Source organism: Oppia nitens, unplaced genomic scaffold (genome assembly GCF_028296485.1).
Source record: "Oppia nitens isolate AA-2021 unplaced genomic scaffold, nextdenovo-longstitch-racon4-pilon3 scaffold2_pilon_pilon_pilon, whole genome shotgun sequence".
Lineage (NCBI taxonomy): Eukaryota > Metazoa > Arthropoda > Arachnida > Sarcoptiformes > Oppiidae > Oppia > Oppia nitens.
Genome location: NW_026533210.1, coordinates 3,140,746 through 3,163,277, shown reverse-complemented (window position 1 = coordinate 3,163,277; position 22,532 = coordinate 3,140,746). Strand labels below are relative to the sequence as shown.

General features: G+C 24.5%; 1 protein-coding gene across 1 annotated transcript; it reads right to left on the bottom strand.

The window, feature by feature from the left end:
* Window positions 1-1,686: 1,686 nt before the first annotated feature.
* Window positions 1,687-20,693, bottom strand: LOC128954947 (rap guanine nucleotide exchange factor 1-like). The gene is made up of 9 exons (XM_054300565.1): window positions 20,139-20,693; window positions 7,321-7,735; window positions 6,694-6,844; window positions 4,584-6,384; window positions 4,062-4,233; window positions 3,421-3,688; window positions 2,474-2,847; window positions 2,051-2,182; window positions 1,687-1,892 (listed from the first exon to the last, which is right to left on the bottom strand). The coding sequence occupies exons 1-9, from the start codon at window positions 20,227-20,229 to the stop codon at window positions 1,766-1,768; spliced, it is 3,531 nt and encodes a 1,176-aa protein (XP_054156540.1). The 5' UTR covers window positions 20,230-20,693; the 3' UTR covers window positions 1,687-1,765.
* Window positions 20,694-22,532: the final 1,839 nt, after the last annotated feature.

Genomic DNA, 22,532 nt, shown 5'->3' with positions numbered 1-22,532 from the left:
GTTAATAGGAAATAAAAAATAAAATTCAAAAATATTGACATAAATTTATTTTATGGAAAACTAATTATCGGTAAAATTGATGTGAAAATCGGATATTTATGGGTTAAGAAATAAAAAAAAATGATTAATATTTAAATTAAAAACACAAATTTTACTTTATTTTATAATACATATATTAATTTGTTATTTTTAATAATATAATTATATAATCTTTCAAAAAGTTTCATTAGGAAATATATATATAAATGCACACTAAATCTAAATATAATAACAGATTTGACAAATATAAATAAAATCATAAGTAAATATAATTTTTAAATTAAATAATATGAATTAATATTATTAACATTTTTCTGTATAAATATAATCTATAAGTAAAATAATTTTCAACATAAAATTAAATCATAAGTTATATGTAATTATATTGTAAATTAAATTCTATTAATACATCAATTATCAAATATATTATTATCAATAATACATATTATAAAGTAAAACAATTGCACAAAATAATATTAAAATAAGCTTATGAATTGTTAATTTACATAAAATAATTTTACAATTAATTTACATGTATTACATGTCTATAACAAACTTAATCATATAAATATATTAATAATAATTTTTATTTCATACAATGAGTTAGAGTACTGTTTAAAAAATTATGTCCCAATACATACTTTTAACTCTTTTAAGAGATTGATTGCACTTCTAATCTATAATTTACAAAAATTTCCGATCATTTATATATAAAAACAATATATAATTCATTTCTCAATTCATTTTTAGTCCAACTATTTGAATAATAAATTATTTAATTTATTACACATGAGTATTACACATATAATTCAATTAAGTTTTATATCTAAAAAGTATTTATTTTAATAACAAACAGTAATTTACTTTCAAATAATTGTCTGAATAGACTTATTTTTAGAAACTTTAGATATTCATTGAATAAATCAATGCATTTTTATCATTATAAAAACAACAAAATTGATTGTGAATTCGCACAACAATTCATTAGTGATTTTTTTTGGTATTTTTGCAAAATAAGTGTTTTTCACTTTTACTAATTAAATCTATTATTAGTCAATAGTAATAAATTTTAATTATAGACTAAACGGCACTTTACGCTTACAAATTATTTTAAAATTCAGTATAAATTTCCAGTTTTATATAAAAAACTTAATTTTGAAGTACAATAAAAGCAATTAAATATTAATTACCGACTTTGTTACGTAAAGTAAACTGAATTAGTTATTAAATATAAGGAAAATGTTAAGTAAAAAATGTTTAAATACATATTTGATTCAAATAGATTTCACTCTATTGGGACACAAACTTATTATTACAATTTTTTTTTGTTTTTTTTTTGTCAAATATACTACTTTTATGTTTTAAATGCAAACTTTCGTTATTAAATTATATAAAACATGATATATGCAAATAAAACATTTTAATGACTTTTGATTATAAAATTTATGATAATAAAAATAAAATCATATTTAATAAAAAAAACAAACAAAAACATAACAACAAAAAAATCCATTTGACTTTCAAATGAAAATATATGACTAAATGTTTTGCGATTTCAAGGATTCATTTGAAGTAATATAATGAAAGTTTGCATTTAAAGCTATCGTCAAAATAATTACATCTTTAGCTTGAAAGCTGTATTTTTTATGAACAATATATATATATATAAATATGAAAATAAAATTAACAATATTTAATGCGAGATGTGGTTTGTATGAGTGAATTGTCATTTTCTGGTGACACCTCTGGGCTTAATGTCTTCAGATATCTGCCACATCGCATCTTCGCTTAAGTAGTCTTCAAAATTGTTGAAAAATGCTATTATCTGGTCGTTTCGTTTGAACGGATAGTGACTATCGGATAAACAAAAACAAAAAAAAAACAATATAAATCATTACATCTCTCTTTTGATAATAAAAAGTTAGTCATTAAATGAAATAAGGATTTTATTGTTAAATGATTCGTTAAAATGACTTAATTTAAAGCAAAAAAAAAAGTCATTATTTATTACCAATTCTTGAATCTTCTCATTTGGTCTAATATGTTGTACTGTTGCCATCGTTTTCCAAAATTAATATTACCGTCGGGTAGATAATCATTATTACCGATGTGTACAAACGTCAAGTCTTGCAAAATGAGACCACTGTTTGGCGTAAATAAAATAAAACAATTGGTTATTAATATTAAGGAGTGGTTTTTGTGTTTAAGCACAAGTAAATACATAATAAAAAAAATTATAAACAATGCTAAGGCATATCTAATTTTCAAGACAAACAAACAAATAATAATAACAAATGGTTTTATTTAAAAAACAAAATAAAACACACATTCCTTAGCGTAACATTGTTTTGTATTATGTTTCAGTTAAACAGTGAGAAAATATGTATTATTTATTTCTCACTTAACCTAACCGTGCATTATATATGATACCTACATGTATGGTATACAGGGTGGCTCCGTATCGGCCAATGCTTGTCTATACGCCCTAAAACTGGACGACGAGTCGATGAGAGCGCTGTACTCTTTGATACTTTCAGTGATATTTCTCTGCCATTCAAGCCGTCGGATGGGCGCCGAGTCCAGTGCCGACAGTATAGCCAAATATGAGTTAAAGTTTGACAGTTTTCTTAAGTGTTTCATTATTTTAATAAACTTAAGAACCAGTCGTTCCCTTTCTTTGGCCTCTTTTTCATCGAGAATTCGTGAACGCGTCCAATAAGACATGTTATTGAAGTGTTCGGTAAATGTATTCAAATTGGGAATCAGTTCTTCTTTTTGTTCTTTAGCCCAAACCAACACTTCTGGTATCTGTTGTGCAAATCATTGAATTTCATTAAAAAACAATACGTTTAGGTATTATTTAATTTCATCCATTCATTCATTGCTTATTCAGCAGTTAAACAATTTTTTCTATGTATACATATAATGTTTTTTTTAAAGATAAACTAATGAATTGTGTGTGAATATCAATGAACTAAATCTCAGGTGATATACTTTAACATATATTTGTAGTAAAAAAACAATTTAAATGCATATTAACTTATTTTGCATATTATGTGTATTGGATTTTTAAAAAATTCAAGTTTAAGGCATTTTATGCAAACTTTTACTTAAAATGTACCTTTAATATTGCATGTTTTAAAAACAAATTGGGTTATATTTATAAATAAACAAGGAAAACTCATATTATATTAGAAAATTGTTTTTTCTTTCAAAACATATTACAAAACTTTAAAAATATATTTACAGATATAAATTTATATTTAATATTTGATAAGTATTGATAAAATTTCGATAAATATAATTTATAATCTATTTTTAAAAATAAGATTAAATTTATGATTTCCTATAAATATTTCAATTTATGAAATCAATGGTTACCTCAATCTTGAGGAAGAGTTCAGAGTCCATAAGTGTCATCTGTTCGGCCAAATGATCGGATTTGAAGTCCAATAATGAGAACGGTTTACTCGTGATATTAATCGATGGTAAGAGTGCTTTGCATGAGTTGCGAGTCCTTTCCCGTTGATCTAACTTTTCAATACATTTGGTCCGAAGCACTTTGGCCAGCGCCAGATCGCCTCGATTTACCAATTGGTAGATGAAATCCATTAAGATTTCCAGTACTTTGTCATTACAGTCACCAATACTGTTGAGTGAGAGGGCAATGAGTCAAACATTTGTTAGCAAATAGTGAATAGAGGAGAGGATAGGTATGTCAAACAAACAACACTACATAAAAAGCTGACAAACAATTGCAGAAACAAATAGCAAACAAAACACAATTTACAATATGATTAATAGGACTATTAAAAAGCAAAAACCAAACAAACAAACAAATATTGATAACTGAAATACTAGTGCTATTCACAAGCACTTAATGAGCTATATCTGCGCCAAAAACAAGTTTTGTGGGTCCCGGGGATGCTTTGGGAGGTTATCACACAATATGCACACATATGTAAGTAATCAATTGACAACACAGTTATAAAAATATATAGTATATGTCATACGACTCTTACCACATATCGTCGACCACTCGGACCAGTAGTGCGAAAGCATTTCTGGCCGCTCTCTGTCTCATATCAGAAATTAGTATGAATTTGTTGTAACGAAATAGCAGTTTATTTATGAGTTCCATAGGAGTCAGTAGAGTCCGATAAGTGGTAAGGAAGGCCTCTTGAAACATGAAATCTGTAATAAACACAAAACTCATATTACAAACGGTTTATAACATACCAGTCCTTTGGTAGGACAGGACAACAATTCATTAGAAAAATTTTGTTACAATGCGTTGATTTGTTTAACATATTAGGGAAAGAGAGAGAACTATAGATAGAAATAGGAAACTGACTTTTTGTTGTTTTTTATTGTTCACTAAGTATTAAAATAGTTAATCCGTTTATCATATAAAAAATCAATATATATTTATATAATTGTTATAAAGATATAATTTTTTGTATTATTTAATGTAAACTTTTGACCTTTTTATAGGAAATGAGATAATATTGTGCTTTTAAATGACTTTAAATGATAATAAATACCGTTTTTGGAAACTTCTGTCGCTTTAACGATAAGCCCGTCGACAGTTCCACCCCTAATATCCGGCCCGTCATCACATGGATTCTTGAACACAATATATATGGAAACATCAGTTTCTTCCAGTGCTGACAACTCTTCGGGATCTTCTATCTCAACTCTGGTCAGTTCCGACTGAGAACTGATGCCACTCTCGGACGATGGCACGAGACTGACGGGCGTACTCGTGCGCGGCATCAACTCAGGCGACTCATTAAGTTTGGGTGTTGTCATCGTAGTTGTCGTTAACATGGATTTCTTCTTTTTGGGTGGAAGTAGAGGCGGCGGTGTTGACGACGTCTCCGATTCAAGCGAAAAGACAGAGTCATCACTGCTGGCCGACACAAAACTAGTAGTTATAGACCGTTGCTGAATGAATGTGCGCTCAACGGCCTGCCATTGATTTTCTATGGTCTGGTAGGTGTGTGAGTGTCGATAAAATTCGACACTTTCCGGTCCGTTATAACTGTCCACCATTTGCATGTATACCATCATATTACGCTTCTTCGGTGGTAACGGTGGCGGTCTATTCTCCAGGTCATTGCTATCAATTACTGTAACTGTTGGACAGTTAGGGGCAGCACTGGTATTTAGAAAATGTGGACATGAAATTGAATGCGGACACGACGTCGTGATATGCGGACAGTACTCATTTGTTTGTGACCTTTGGTTGGTGTCGTGTCCGCAATAGTGATTGAAATGACTAGAATCACACGTTTCGTCAATATTATCGTATTGAGAGACGGGACGCATCGGTTTAGTATCTAATATATTGTTTATATTGGAAAGACTTAGTTTAGGTCGTAATTTCACCGGTAATTGTGGCGGAATATCGCCGTCGACCGTGTCTTCGCCCGCATTAAATGATTTCATTTTATCAATCAATGAGTCGATTCTATGCGAATGAAATGGTGGCGAACTTAATGAAAAATGAAGACTTTCTTTTGACGATTGACTGTCAACCGAGTAATGATAAGTATGTGTTTTAGTTTGTTTTGTCGACCGATATTCATAACGATTGATATATGAATTATTGCTCCGATTTTCATCAGACGATGAAGTCGTGTTATATGAATTAAGTTGTGACCGATAGCTTCGGGTCTCGGATGTGTTGTCGCTGCGAGTCATAGATAAAAGGTCATCAGCTGAAAGGTGATTGAGTCCCGATAGGTTGAGACACGAGTCGATGCTATCACATTGTGAGTGACAGTTAGATGACTGACATGTTTGTGGCCAATCAAATGATTGCTGTGACAATAGTTTGTTTGTACGGGGAAACCGTTTAGGAGGAAGTGGTGGCGGATTTATCTCATCATCCGAGTATCTATTGGACATACTTTGTTCTAACTGATCAAAGATAGGCAGTTTCGGTGGCTTAGGCGGCGGCGGATCTGATCCGTCGATGGTATCAAACGTGTCGTTGAGAACATTGTCTGAGGACAAGGAATGGTTGAATCTGTCGATTAGATTTCTTCTGTAGGGAACGGGTGGCGGAGTCTCAAAGTTTGTTGTCTCCAATATTTGTTTCTCGCGCGGAGATAACGGTATCTCTGGTAGTGATGACCTGTGAGATGAGGTGTTTGTAAGATTATGTTTAAGTGTTGTCGGATCAGCCTTTTTGGGCAATCGGCCCAACGTTTGTGTAGTGAGTAGTGGTGTGGAAGAACCGTTAGGTTTGACATTATTTTGGTTGTTGTCGTCGACGACAACAACTTTATTCAGTATTTCTCTATTCTTGTAGCGATCAATACATAACTGAACCAAACTCTGGGGTTTTTATTATTATTGTTGATATCATTTCATATATGAAAATATACACAAAAAAAGAGAAAATAAATAAATAAAATTATAACATAAGTATTGAATTACTTAATAATAAAATTGAGGACAAACTGACAATAAATAACAAAAAAAAGACTTTTTTTTATCTAATTTTTACAAACCATTGATAATATAGTAAAAATAGAGATGAGATTTGAATAATAAAAAAAAGGATAAGAATAACAACAAAAAAATTTTTTATATATCATATGATATATTGAAAGCAATGAAACAAAACAAACAAATAATGATTACATTAACTGATTCCAAGACATTCTTTGCAATTTCGGTCACATTTTCTTTATCTAATGGTTTGTCTCTATTATTAAGCAAAATATCGTCCGACCATCGGATCAATTGAGCCAAACATTGATACACCTGATTGGTTGCCGAAACTATGTGTGAACTATTCATTTAATAATAATAAACAAAATTATCATTTATTACATTGAAATTGATTAACAAAATATTGATTATAATTTAATTGTCTTTTATTTAAAAACATTTCATTTAATGGTCAGCCAATCAAATCACTTGAAATCTAAACGTTACGATATTTTCTATGATTACAATCCCTATATTATTATGAATTATATTAATTCATATTATTTTCTTATATATAATATATTCAATTCCCTAATTATAATCTGTATTATAACAATGTATATTAAAGTTAGTGTTTAAACAGTACATTGTTTTTTGACGCTATTATTAAAGTGTTGCTAAAAAATCTAATGTTTAAAAAAATCTAATGTTTAAAAAAAACAAATATTTGAAATACTGTACATAAAAAATGTTTTATTTTTAAATAATTAATTAATTAATTAGTTTTTGTTTGTTTGAATGAAATAATAATTGAATAAATGTTTTGTTTGTACAAACCTTTGTTCATTATTGATAAGATATGCTTTTAATTGTGAATAACCTGTTAATACAATTTCAAGTATAATAGTGACCGAACCGGACAACTGTTCCAATTTGTCTTTTTCTACCACATCCTGGAAGTATCGAAGCGCTGAAGACAAGTGTTTAACGAACTGATTGGCACTATTGATGTCTTTCTCTTTTTTAGCACTTTTTTGTGACTTTTTGCTATCAAATGTTTGCTGTGGTTGTAGTTGTTGTTGACCTTTGACCAGTTTATTCTTATAATGTCTGTAATGGTGACCGTATTTATGCGGTGATTGTGACCGTGTGGCCGATGGACTCCTTATTTGATTGAGTTTTTCAATGAAGTCCTGTTTGAAAGATCGGGCCCTTCGGGCGATACGATGTGCCGCCCGATGACGTAATGTGTCTGTCAATTGAAACCATAAAAATAAATTGAATAAAAAAAATTACAATACAATAACTAATTACATGTCAAACAATGACAAACATTGCATTAATTATATAATAAATAAGAAAAATTTAGCTTAAAATTCATTCATAAGACATGGAAATGTCATTTATGATTATAATATATGATATGATATTCAATAGCATTGCATATCATTTATTTTAAATGTTTTTTTTTTTTGCATTTCAATGTTGTTTATGTTGTTTTTTAAGCCGAAAACTCCTTTAAAAAAATCTATGAGTGTATCGAAGGTCATCATTAGCTCGGGGTTTACAAACTATACCATTGAATATCATTAATATTTAGACTAAAATTTTGTTTAGATATTAGTAATATTATAATAAATTTTTGTTGTAAAAAAACTTTTCATTTGAAAACAGGATAAACTCTATACACAAAGCTCTTAGATAGTTAGTAAGTAAACGGCAAACAATAAATTTTATATATTAGAGAGAGAGAGAGAGAGAGAGAGAGAGAGAGAGAGAGAGAGAGAGAGAGAGAGAGAGAGAGAGAGAGACAGGAAAATAACATTTATTTTTGCATAGCATTTGTTATTAATTTTGTTTAACTTTATTAACTGTATTATTGTTAAAATATTAAACAAAACAACATTATTTAGCGACAAAACCCCAAAATTATAATTTTGAATGCTTTGTGGAAAAAATGTAAGAAAAGTTTTTATTTTTATTTTTTTATATAATAAACAAAACTAAAGCTAAACACTTTGTAGGGCACAGACCTGGTAGACAACACCACATATCCTATGAAATAACAATAATAACAATATACCGATGAAATAAAAAAAAGACAAATCAATTGTTATGTTTTTTGTCTCTTAGAGATCACGGATTTATTATTAAAATATTACAAATATTAAGACAGATGTTGTTATCAAAAGATAAAACATACAAACAGTTGACTCATATGTATGAATGAATGAATAAATACTAGATTTATAACTAATTTCCTAATTATGTTGTTTTGTTGTGTGAACTCTGTATTAAATAAGGCGTTTAATGTAATTAATATTTTGATTGATAATTACAGTGGCAATCACTGCTTATTACGGTTACCACAGCTTAACCAATGTTAATATACAGTATAAATGGCAATTTGATATATTTATTAATAATTAAAATTATTTAGTTTATAATATTATATGAAAATAATTTATTACTATCATTTGTCTTAGTATTTGTTACAATGAAAGCATATGATTAATATAAAATAACTCATAAAAACATGTATTTTAATTATTATGTTGTTTGTCATCATCAGTGCAAATCATTCAAACTAAATGTCAAATGTTAGTATATAATGGTCTATAAAAGATAAGGCTATTCAACAAAAAATAAAACTAAGCCTACAAACTTTTACTTTTTTTTATATACAGTATATATATAGCTCTCTGTATACTGTATTATAATACTTCATGAAAAATCAATGTCTGTCTTTGTTAAGCAAAAAAAATTATTTTTATTAATAAATTATTAGAAAATTTCATTAATAAAAGATAGTGTTTGAATACATGTAGTGATTCGTGCATTTATTTGCCATTACAATACAATATAATGTTATGTAATGCTGTAATGCACTTACATGTACACCAATCACATAGACAAACACACACTCACTTACATACACACCGAAAAAACATCACGAATAGCATCATCTGTATGTTCAACTAGTTATGTACTGTATTTATAAAGATATGTACTGTATGTGTACAGTATATCTTTAATATAAAATAATATCTACCTGTGCTCTCTCTCTCTCTCTCTCTCTCTCCACAGTGTGTGCACAATTGAAAAAAGATTTAATATATCATATACTATACGTAAGGTATAAATACTAGTATTAAAATCTTGAGCCATCACTTCCCACACATTATTAACAATGTATAAGCCTTAAGATAACATAAGTATTGCTGAAGATGTAGAGCTAATAAATAAAGAAATATTGGTTCGCTTATTGTATAGCACTTTAGAGGCATAAAAAATTATTAGTTGTTTAAAGTAGGTATGAGATGTACAAAAAAATGTTAAGTTCGTGTTATATGTTTTCTTTATAACTGCGATTATAACTTTCAAATGTATAATATATTAGTTATAAATTTATATGTGTTGGTAGATATGAAAAAATAACATAACAATCAAATCAGAAAAGTGTGGGCAGAAAATGTCTTAAATCTCACCCAAAAAAATATCGTATACAAAATATACCGCATAAACCTATAAGGCTAATAGCAATGACATTTAAATGGTAAAGTATATAACTTTATATATATAAATAATTTTACCAAATATCTAAGTGACAAGTGATATGTGGTTTTAAATAGCATTTCATATCAATTGCAACATATATTCTATACTATGTTTTTTTCAAATGTCTGTATTTTTAAACGGGGCGTTAAAATGACACATTAGCGCCAAAGTTTGCATCCAAGTCGTGCCATAACAAAAATCGGACCAAAAAATCTATCTAATTATAGAGTGGCGACACTTACTTAAAGCAAAGATATATTTCAAACACACACACAAAAAGTTATTTCAATTTACTATTATTATAATACTTGATGTGTGCGCTGCTTATCTCTTAAATATAAAAACGCAAAATAATAATTAAATACTAAAACTACTTGTGTTTGTTTGTATGAGTGAATGAGTGAGTGTTAAACTTAATTATATAAATATTTCTGCTTTTATAAACACAAGCGCACACACATGTCAGACACACAATTCAATAGTTATTTTTTTAATTAGAAATTATTCACTTTAAATACATATAAATACATTCAAATTCATTATTATTATTATTAAAACTTTTAACAATAGTTAATGTTAGTCTGAATCCTGAATAATGCTCTTTACTTTAATTTGTAAATTTATTAAACATTTATTACGGGACCATTAAAACAATTTAATCGTTTAAAATATAAGTGCGATACAAGTGTGGCAAATGATCGCCAAAGATATAATGTAGGTATTACTATGTAAGCAATAGGGAGGGACAGGTATTTTTTTGCTTAACTAAGCGATTATTTAATAATTAATGAGTCAACTCTTTTGCATTTAACATAACTATAACACAAATCATTTCCAAAGTATTGATCTATTGTTAAGCATTTCATTGTTAGGCATTGAGAGGTAAAGATCGTTAAATAGTAGACATAAAGTCTCTAATGACAACAACCCCTTTGAGTTAAGCAATTGTAATAAAAATAATAATAAGTCATCTATTTTTAACTTTTGCTCTCCTCATGGCATACATTCAATGAAAGAGGTATGCAATCAGTGATATCAGTGTATGTTTCAAATGTAAGTAAAAATCAATAAAATCCAGAATCCATTCAAACAATCATTCAGTACTACTAAATTCAGTAAAGGATTTACATTGTATTTTCGACAAACGGCTCAATTTAAGTGAGTGAGTGAGAGAGAGAGAGAGAGAGAGAGAGAGAGAGAGAGCAAATAAGTCATACAATAAATGTTTTGTCATTTTGATGAAAAAAGCAAAAAATCGCATCAAAAATAATATGAAATTCTCAAACAACATAATACATAGACTAGTCATGTGATAAATTTTCATCTCTCATATTATTAAATAACAAATGTTTTGTTTCCTAAAATAAACTTCAAATTCAATAAAGAAAAAAATTAAAAAAAAGAAGTTTTTACCGCAATATTTATTAGTCTATTATGTGACTGGCATTCATGTAATAATAATAATAACAGAAAGATATTTAGCATTTAAATTCAATTAAGTTAACAAACCAAACAAAACACATTGGCTTTTACTACAGTGTATGTTAATTTTATAAATTGAAAGATATTATATAATTTAATGTATATATTATATATATATATAGTGTATAATAATATAAATTAGTTTTTTTTAATAGTAATAAATAAGTTGACGCCACGAGTCATCCAACTTAACTCTTCAAAAAAAACCTTATAATTAAAACCCACACGTCTTATGGGATCAACAGTAAAAAAGCTATGTTTACTAATAGACTCATCAAAATGAACATTAAAAACAATTATACTTTTTATTTTTACAATTATTATCATTATTTTGTGATCAGATATATAGTGTGAGAAACCGTCTATTGTAAAATTGTAAAATTGTCTAATTATTTGATAATTATAAACTAAACTAAATTTGTTAAATAATAATAATTTATAAACTAATGGATTCTAAATGTGTTGTTCTCTATACAGGATTTTCATTTAAATTCATTTTTAAATATAAATTAATATTTCCGATAAAAATTTTTTTAAATAGAAAAACATTTCCCGTAAGGAAAATATTTGCACTAAATTTGAATAATAATTTAATAGTAAATATCATAAAATATATACATATATATACAATATATATTATATATATATGACTGTGTCAATAAACAGTACATTTACAATAATTTTTAAGGTATTAATTATTTAAAAAAACCAAATGATAATTGAATATTTTCATATATTTCATTAAATGAAACATTAACAGTAAAATATTAATATACAAGTTTTGTAGACATATTTGCAAAATAACTATTAATAGTGTATATCATTTATTTACATACCAGTATAAATTAGTTGGTTCATTATTAATTTATATTCAAACTTTTTTTCCTCTCTCTCTCTCTCTCTCTCAACATATTGAATACACATTCATATTGTGTATTCAAAAGCAAACTCATGACTGAAACAAAAATTAATTATTATATTATATAACATTTTATGTAACGCTTGTACAGTATATATACATCAGTACAATATTAAAGAGCTATAAATAAAGTGTAGCCAAACTCATCACCACTTTTTTCAATGTAGACTTTGAGACCTTTGGGTTAACTTTTCATCACAAAAAATAAAAATAATAAAAACATCACAAAATAGTTTTTTTTTTAAAGTAATCAATCGATAAACATTTTGTCGATACGCAACTCAATACGAAAATTCATGTCAAAATAATGTAATGCCTTTTAATATTATACATGTCTAAAACCAAAAATGAATATTAACAAAAAAAACTACATCATAATTACCAAATAATAATAAATAATATTAATAATAAAAAAAAGTTTATTTTATATTAAATATTTTAATTAACATCTCTATGATAGACATATTGAGTGAATAAAAATAAAGTTAATGTGCTTTTGAGGAAATCTAAGTTATGTTCTAATTCTTTGATATCTATAATATCTGTCTCTCTCTCTGTCTCTCTCTCTCTCTCTCTCTCTCTCTCTCTCTCATATATATATATATATATACATACAGTGTATTATATGATAACTATATGTATATATTTTAAGCGACAAAACTTTGTATAACAGGCGACACAGAAAATGTATTTTTAAATTAACTATAAAATATACTTAAGGTTTTTTTTTGTTTTGTTTGGGCACATAAACTACTTTTAGTTATTTATATTTATAATATAACTTTCACGACACAGATACACAATAATTGTGTGTTTGCTATATATATATATATAAATTATATACAATATAAATCTAAGTCTACTTTAAAATTTAAAAAAAGGTTTTAACTTAAAATATGATATCGAATATTAAATATTGAATAATAATACTAAAAAATAATAATAATATTTGCATATTATATTATATTAAGATTAAAATCAATATAAACATCACTATAAGAGCGCAACGTTTGATATTTTTATCATAACGTTTTCATCAATTTTTAATGAGACAAACTTTGTGTCATATAATATTAAAAAAAGAGAGCGAAAATGAGAATATATATTAATATATATATATATAATTAATCAAAATTTTGTTATTAATAATACTAATAAATCTATAATACAGTACACATCGATATATAAAGTATATAAAATAGTAATGGCAAATAATAAATAAGTGAATAACTACTAATAACTCATTATTTTTTGAGAGGAAACGAAACATTAACTCAAACAGCAAATGGAAATAACAGCTCTCTCTCTCTCTCTCTCTCTCTCTCTCTCTCTCAATGCTCTAATTTATGTTAAATATTATACAAATTGTTGTAATGAAAACATTGAACTCGTATTTGCAGTAATATTCAAACAATTTATTAATACAAGTGACAGACAACAAGTGATGCTATAATAGTTTGTATATATATATAAAATAAAAACATTAGTGACAAAATTTATTTGAAAATTCATTTTTCTCATTAAAATAAAAACAACATTTGAAGCATAAAAGCTTAAGAGAAATGAGACTACAGAGCAAAAAGTGTCAGATATTTATTTGGCGACAAATGGATTAAAAAACAGTAAGTTCTTAAACAAAACAAAAAGTTTTAAGACATTAATAAACTATAAAAAAAATTCAGTTTTAAGCATTCAATGAATTCATTTACAGTATATATAAATTTATATACCAGTATATAGACATACTGGTAGTATGTAATACATACTATGTATAGTATAAAAATTATAAACTATATAAATACTGTATATATAAACTCATGAAAAAAGGACTTTGAAATCATCAGCAGTTAACTATTGAGTACAATAACACCAAAAGAGAGTGAAAAATAAATTTTTAAGAGAAAAAAATACTTATTAAAAACTTAAGACTATTATCAAAACACTTCAATACTATATATACTATATATATATATATATAATATAGATATATCTATATAAGAGTAAAGACACAAAAAATCTCAAATATGGTCGAAGATAAAGATTACTATTTTCTTAGCGCACAAACAACTAAATTCATTAATATTATAGCAATATTTATATAGCGGTTTACGAATTACTAAATTCATAAAATATTTTCCAATATCCAGATTATGTTTTACTAAAAAAAATATGTAAATCCTTCTATAATACTGAGTGATATGTGGGCGTCGTTAATATAAATGTCTAAATTATATAATAATAATATAAATAAAACATAAAAATTTTCTCTTTATTTTGTATGTATGTATATATATATACATATTTATGTGTGTGTGTGTGTGTGTGTGTGTGTGTGTGTGTGTGTGTGTATTGTCAATAATAAATATAACAAACAATAAGTGAGGGAGAAACAGAAAAAATTGTGAATACATTTTTCGCTTTATTTAAAATAACGATTGAAAAAATCATATGATATAAGACTATACACAAAGTATATGTAATGTAAGCCAACAATAATTAGAAATTTATTGTACAGTATTTATATTTTATATATTATGTAAAAACAACTCAATCATTAGGGGCTTTAAAAATCTAATTAAGGATTTGTATGAAAAACACATAAATTTAAAAGAAATGAAAATTAAATAATAAGACGTTTCGACACAGAAATAATAACAATAATAAACTATTAGAGATTATATATCTTTTTTATCCTATTCTTTATACATCCACCCACTCATCAGTATTTTTATATACGATTTTCTCAATAAATGTTTAATGTTTGACATTTTCGAGAAAAATTATTATTAAATACTGTATATTATTAAAGATCAAAACATTACAGTTAAGTACAATCTCTCTCTCTCTCTCTCTCTCTCTCTCTCTCTCTCTATCTAATGCAATGTTTAATGGAAACTGATTTCTCTCTAATATGACATGAGATGGACAGATGATGTAATCTATTTATTATGGGGTAATATAAACCAAACTATCAAATACGATATACATAAAAGTGTATATAAGTTTAATATCTAATTTGAATTTATTTATAATTAATAATATGATCACACCATTTATGACAATAAGCGCATAAATTAAATTTTATTTATTGTTATTTTAAATGCCAACAAAATTACAATGAAATATCTCTTATAATATAAGTAGCGGTTTTCGACTATCGATTGAATATATTATCATAAATGTTGAAAAAATTGTTTGCCTTATTATTATCATTTACTTTAATTATTATAGCGAATACATTTAAATTTGAAGGCAGTGTCCATTTAATAATGAACTCAATATAAAACTTTTACAACACATTAAAAACAGTTGACTATATAGTAAAATATATGGTATAAGTAATATAATAACACAACAGATTATAAATAACATCTCATTTATACTTTCAAAACTTAATTGCCTTATTTGAGGCTTAAATTCATTATAAAAATAATCTTTTATATTTTTAATTATATACGATATAATTATATACAGAAAGCTTACAGTAAACTATCCTTTTAGCAATATATTTGAAAGTATAAATGCTATTTTATATCTAAATATACATGTGTATCAAATTTAATAGTAAAAATACTAAATGTTTTATATAACAATTTATGCTATGGTGTTATGCAATGGCTTGTAATCATAAATTATATTTTTATTATTTTTGAGGCTTTATTTGACATATATTTTCCTATATGAGTCAAAATGAGATACGCTATAAGGCATCACACACTAAAACATTATAATAAATATAAAAAAATAATATATTTTATATCGTTAAATATGAAACATCTTTTGGATTAACGTTTAGAGTTAAATATTAGGCAAATATTACATAATAATATTCATATGTATATGTATTTTATTAATCGATGACTTAACTTATGCGTACATAAATATAACAAACAAAAAATCAATGAAAATCGATAAAACTTATGCTATTTTTATCAAAATGCAATGTTATATCTATTAACAATAAATACATGTTTCAGTATTAGACGACAAATTTACTAAAAATAGATTAATTGTTTGTTTTCATTTATATAGTTTTTTAGTGAGTTTATATAATAATATTAAAAGTAAGTATAAAAATAGTAATATAGTTGTTTGTGTATGTATTTGAGAGAAACATAGACCAAATATTTAGTGACAATGATTACAATATCTCAATCACAATCTCATGCAATGTTTGTCTATTTGAACGGCAAATGACGACAATTACTATATGTTAACGTAATATATAATTTCATCAAATATATCAAAAAACAACACTATTAATGACAATCGCTACTACTTTCTTCCCGTTTTTATATTTATAGCATTAGTTATATAATATCCAAACAAATTAATGAATTGATAATAATTTATAAAATATTACAAACATATATGAAATATAAAAAATTACATTCATTTTATTAATCACATGTTAAGAATTTAATTGATATTTTTGTTGTTATTCAATATTATTTCATACATTCATTACTTATTTGGCAAATAGTTTGGTTAATTGAAAATTATCGTGAAATGAATTGTATTGAAAATAAGATATTAATAAAAAACAACAATTATTATAATCAAAAAATATTATATTAAACTTAAACTATAAAAAATTAAAACTAGTGTACTAACAAAAAACTGATAAATTAGAAATTTAAATATTTATTTAAAATTAAAGCATCAATAATATCAAAAATTTATATGACTAATAATAATAATTGTCTAAAACTAATACTAAATTTAACCATAAATATAAATTAATTTTATGGTTAGTTAAGTTATTTAAATAAAAATGTGTTATATAACCTCTCATTATTTATTTAAATAAATTTAAATAAATATCATTACTATGTCTAGTAGTAGAAGTAGTATAACAAATATTGATAGTTGATAAATATCAATGCCATGAATCATAAATAGTATATAATTAAATTTACTTTTCAATATTACAGTATAACTAAATTTATATTTGTTTTTAACATAAATGAAATACTAGACATTGGTTTTAAATTGAACTAAACAAATAAGGGATTTACATTTTATGAAATTTGCAAATAAAATGGTAAACAATTTTTTTAAAAAGCAAACTAATCAATCACTGATTATTATCACTGGTCATTTATATTATTATCTCTATGTAACCAAAAATACATATATATATATATATTGTACCGTAAATTATATATATATAATTGAAAAGTTTTGAAAAACAAGAAATGACATTAAAATCAAACAAAATAAATAGTAAATAAGTCTATAGACATAATGTGCGTTTTATTGAATTGAAGTAATAATTAATGAAAAAATATGTTTATAATTTATAAACTAAAAATCAGCGTTCAATTAGGATAGCTATATGTCTAAATACAAAACAAAAAAAATGAAACATAATACCACTTATATTTAGCAAACAAATGTACAAACATTTTTGAAATGTTTTCAAATAATCACATTAATAGCAACAACAAAAAATTTCGACAAGCAAATTATATTAAATAAATAATTAAATTTAGTTAAATAAAGATATGAATATTTTGTCAAAGTTGATGGGTATTATATTACAAATATTTTTAATATATTTATAAATAAATAGAATAACTAGAATATATATATTAAAAAATAATAATGTATTTATTAAATGACAAAAATTTGAATCTCTAAAAATAAACGCATCTGTTATTGCTTTATATTAAAATTATATAATCAAAATAATTACTTTCAATTATACTCATAAATATGTGTTTTTCATAGAAAATTGCTATTTTTAGGTGAGTTTATTAAAGTTTATATAAATTATATACTATTATACTTTATATTTCTTTTATTCAGTTTAATGCATTCAATATTTTCTGTCGAAATGTCATTTTTAAGTATATCCTGTTTTGTATTATATTAATAACTAAAATATTTAATATTTTAAATACTAAAACTTAGCTTTCAAGCGTTTAATATCATTTGAAAGCATTAATAAATATTAAATCTTTTTTTTATTGAATGAAACAAAATATTAGTTGCGTAAAAATAACTATTAAAACAAATAAGGCATTGATTTAATATATTTATGTGTTTTAATAAACTTATATTTCAAGATTTTTAGATAAAAATTGATTGAATGTAACAAAAGTAATAATTGATAAAATTATTTAAACATTTATCGCATAAGAGTTTATACTTATTTACGTATGAACTTAAAAGTTAACTTCAATTAATATTACATTATAACTGTCTTTTTACATAAATTTATCAAAAAAAAACTTATTAAAACTATATTTTATAAGATAATGAATTTCAATATAATTTAATCTTTGTTAAAAAATGCTGTTTTTATAATTAAAATTAATTTTTATATAAGGTATTATATATTTTTATTTTTAAGCAATAATTGGCACTCTGTTATAAAATATTAATTACTAAATAATAATTTGTGGGAAAATATTTTAATTAATTTGTTAAAAACAACAATAACTACATGATAAAATAGCTTGTTTTATATGATATAATCAAAAATACAAATATGTTTTTAATATAAATCTAAATTAATATACGATTTAAAATTGTTTTAAAAATAATTTGTTTTTATCACATAACCTAAATATATGTGCAATTACTTGGAAATTTAATTTGGGTTTAAACTATGCCAATGATCAGTATTTTGTTTATAATTTTATTACTACTGTGTGTATGTGTGTGTGTTTGTGCAATGTTTGAATAATATAGTATATCTTATAAACAAAACAATTGAATTTATCTACAATAATAAATATATTAAATCTAAAGCTTAAATAATGAAATATACAAATACACATTACTTTATGTTAATAATAATAATAATCAATTTGATAAAAACATGACTATAAAAATTAGATTATCACTCATAATAAACATTATATTACACAGTATATGAAACAGTTATTATCACAATTATTAGACTATGTTTGGTTGAGTGATATCTATGCTTATACTGAGTATAAATAAATTAATATACAAATGATAAAATAAATTTAAAGCTTATAAATTAAAATTCAATAGATTGACAAAATATTTAATGTTTTTTTTTTATAAAAAAACTAACTTTTAAATCATCGGTATTTCCTAGAAATATATAACAAATAAAAATCATTAAATATTTCATTTAATGATTGCAACAAATTTTTAAATGCAATGATAACTAACAATAAGATAATAAATTTTAGATTTTATTTTTGATAGGAATTTACAATTATTATATAATAAGTACTGTATTATTAATTCAATACTAGTCAGCATTTATATATATAATGGCATTGAATTACAGAAAAAAAAGTTGTTCACAAATAGTACAAAATAACGGTACAGTTATTACTGTAAATATATTTTATAAAGTTTTTTTCTGTTGTTTATTTAAAACATAATTATCATAATTACATGCTATATATGATACAAAATAATATTTATTTATAAAATATAAAACAACTATTAAAGTTGTCCTAAAAATTAAAATTAAAAAAAAATAATAATTCACAACTCATATAACGAGGAAACCACAAAAAAATTATTAAAATTAAAAAAATATATTTTTTATAAACAAATAGTTAGAAAAAATAGTTTAAAAATATGATAAAAATTATTTGATAAATTAAAAAATATTTAAAAAAAAACTTATTACAAAATTATTAAGTATTATAAAAACATTAATTTTTTTAGCTATAAAATTATAAACTTAATTAATACAAACCATTAGGTGATGACATTGTAGGTGTTTTGCCAGTGATTATCACATGTAAGTGTTGATCATCTTTTAGTTGTTGATGTTGTTGTCCTCGCATATAATTATTAAGTGATGGACAGTCATCTCAAATGGTCAGTCATCTCATTGCACATCACACATGTGTTGTTGTTGTTTATATATATATATATATATATATATCAATGCATTATTATATTTGTTGTGTGTGTGAGTGACAGTCAATCACATAACTGTATGGATGAGTCCAAACACACACACATAGACTGTCAATATATGTGCATATATTTTGTGCTCACGTTTGGTAATCACGAGTACTGACTGACTGACTGTCGCACAGCTATTCAATTGGCTATCAATGTATGTATGAGTGACTGTGAGTCTGAGTCAGTGAGAGTCTAATACTGTATTATTGTAAACACTATGCATAACACTATGCGCTTCCACTCATACAACACATACACATATACACTGTTGTTGTACTAATACATTGGATTTTCTCCAATACATACAATACAGTCAATGAATAGTACACATACACTGTTCAACAGTAACTACTACTACAACACTATCACTCTCTCTCAGAGTATTGCAATCATCGATGCAATGATAAAAAAAGGTCAGCACTACTGACGTAACCAATAGCAACACAATACACATACTGTGTATCTCTATCAGGGTTTTAAGAAAATAAATGCCTGCCCTGGCAATGCCCAAATAGATGCCATAAATGCCTGGCATTTTGGGCATCTATTTTATTTGCCTGCCAATTTAAATTGCTAAAAAGCAACTGTATTTATAAGAATAATGTAATTTAGTGTTTTAACGTGTTAATTAAATTTACAATTAATTTACTTATTTCCAATGATATTACCTTTTAATTAAAGGTATACAAAACAAAAATACAAGCAAATATATTATAAAAACAATGTTTTATAAATTAATTAATAATATAAAATTAAAATAATAGGTGTCACCACCTGAAAATAAATGCCCAGGGCATGGCAGAGGCAGGGCAGGCATTTGGCAAAATTGGCATCTATTGTTTATGCCTGCCATTTTTAAAACCCTGATCTCTATTAATAAATATTTGTGTATATATTTGTGACTCATTCGCATACAGTGTTATGTTTTGTAGCGCCCGGTTGGGGGGGACTATCACTACAGTAGATATCATATTAATACTATAGGAGTTATACTAATATTTTTTGATTTTAAACATACAAATTAGGAATTTTCTAATAACAACAAAAATTAAGTAATTAATTAAATAAAAATAATTAAAAATTGCCTAGGTTACATTATATTAAAATATCTATATTTTATTACAATTTGTTGTGTTGTATGAATTAAATTAATAAAATAAAATAAAAATGTTACAAGGCAACTGTTTTCTAATTAATTTAAGTAATTTTAACTATTTTTATTATTATTATTCAATTATCTAGAAATTAATTTTAAAAAAATTTTGTAAGATTGATGTTAACAATTGTTTTAAATGTTTAATGAAAATAATAAATTAAATTATAGAAAAATTTTATTTGTTTTTTTTTTTTGGTTGTATTTTCGTAAATTTTGTTGTATTGTTTTGTAATAACTTTTTATTTAAAAATAGAATTTTTATAATATAAATGGGATTGAATTTTATTTTAAATATAAAATATTTATTTAATTCAATTAAGAATATGTTTAGAAAATAAATGGATTTATTTTGTTGTCTTTTTTTTGTGTATAACTCTTTTCTAGTTAAACGCCAACACATATTATATATATATATTTTATAGAAATTACTGTATATTTTAAATAACAAACAAATAAATCCATTGTTATTCATACACTCGTAAAAAAAGATTTTATTTTTTCTGTATATTTTAAATGTCAATAAGTATTTCGCTTCAAATACTACTACTACTATTGATTTCATTGAAAATACTTATCCATGTGTTGAACAAAAATAGTGAAAAAGACATCAAAAACAAACAAAATTCAAAGAAACACATAATAATAATAAAACAATAGATAGGCTAATAATTTTGTTGTTATTAATAGTTATATATAGACAACAAAACACTGGATAAAAAACTAATAGTATCGCTAAATGTTTAATAACTTATAATAAAAATCTAAAACTTTATTTACAGACATAAACCAAATTAAATATCAAATATAATCTCTTATAAAAATAATAAAAAAACACTATTAAAAGGTTTTTAAAAATATATTTTTGTCAAAATATTTATTAATAGATTATTTTACAAAACAAAAACTTATCTAATACTGTATTATAATATAATTTATATACACTATATACACCTACACTGGGTATCAAACATTATATGTTTAATCATTTAATATCTCATAAACAATTTAATAGATTTAAATAAT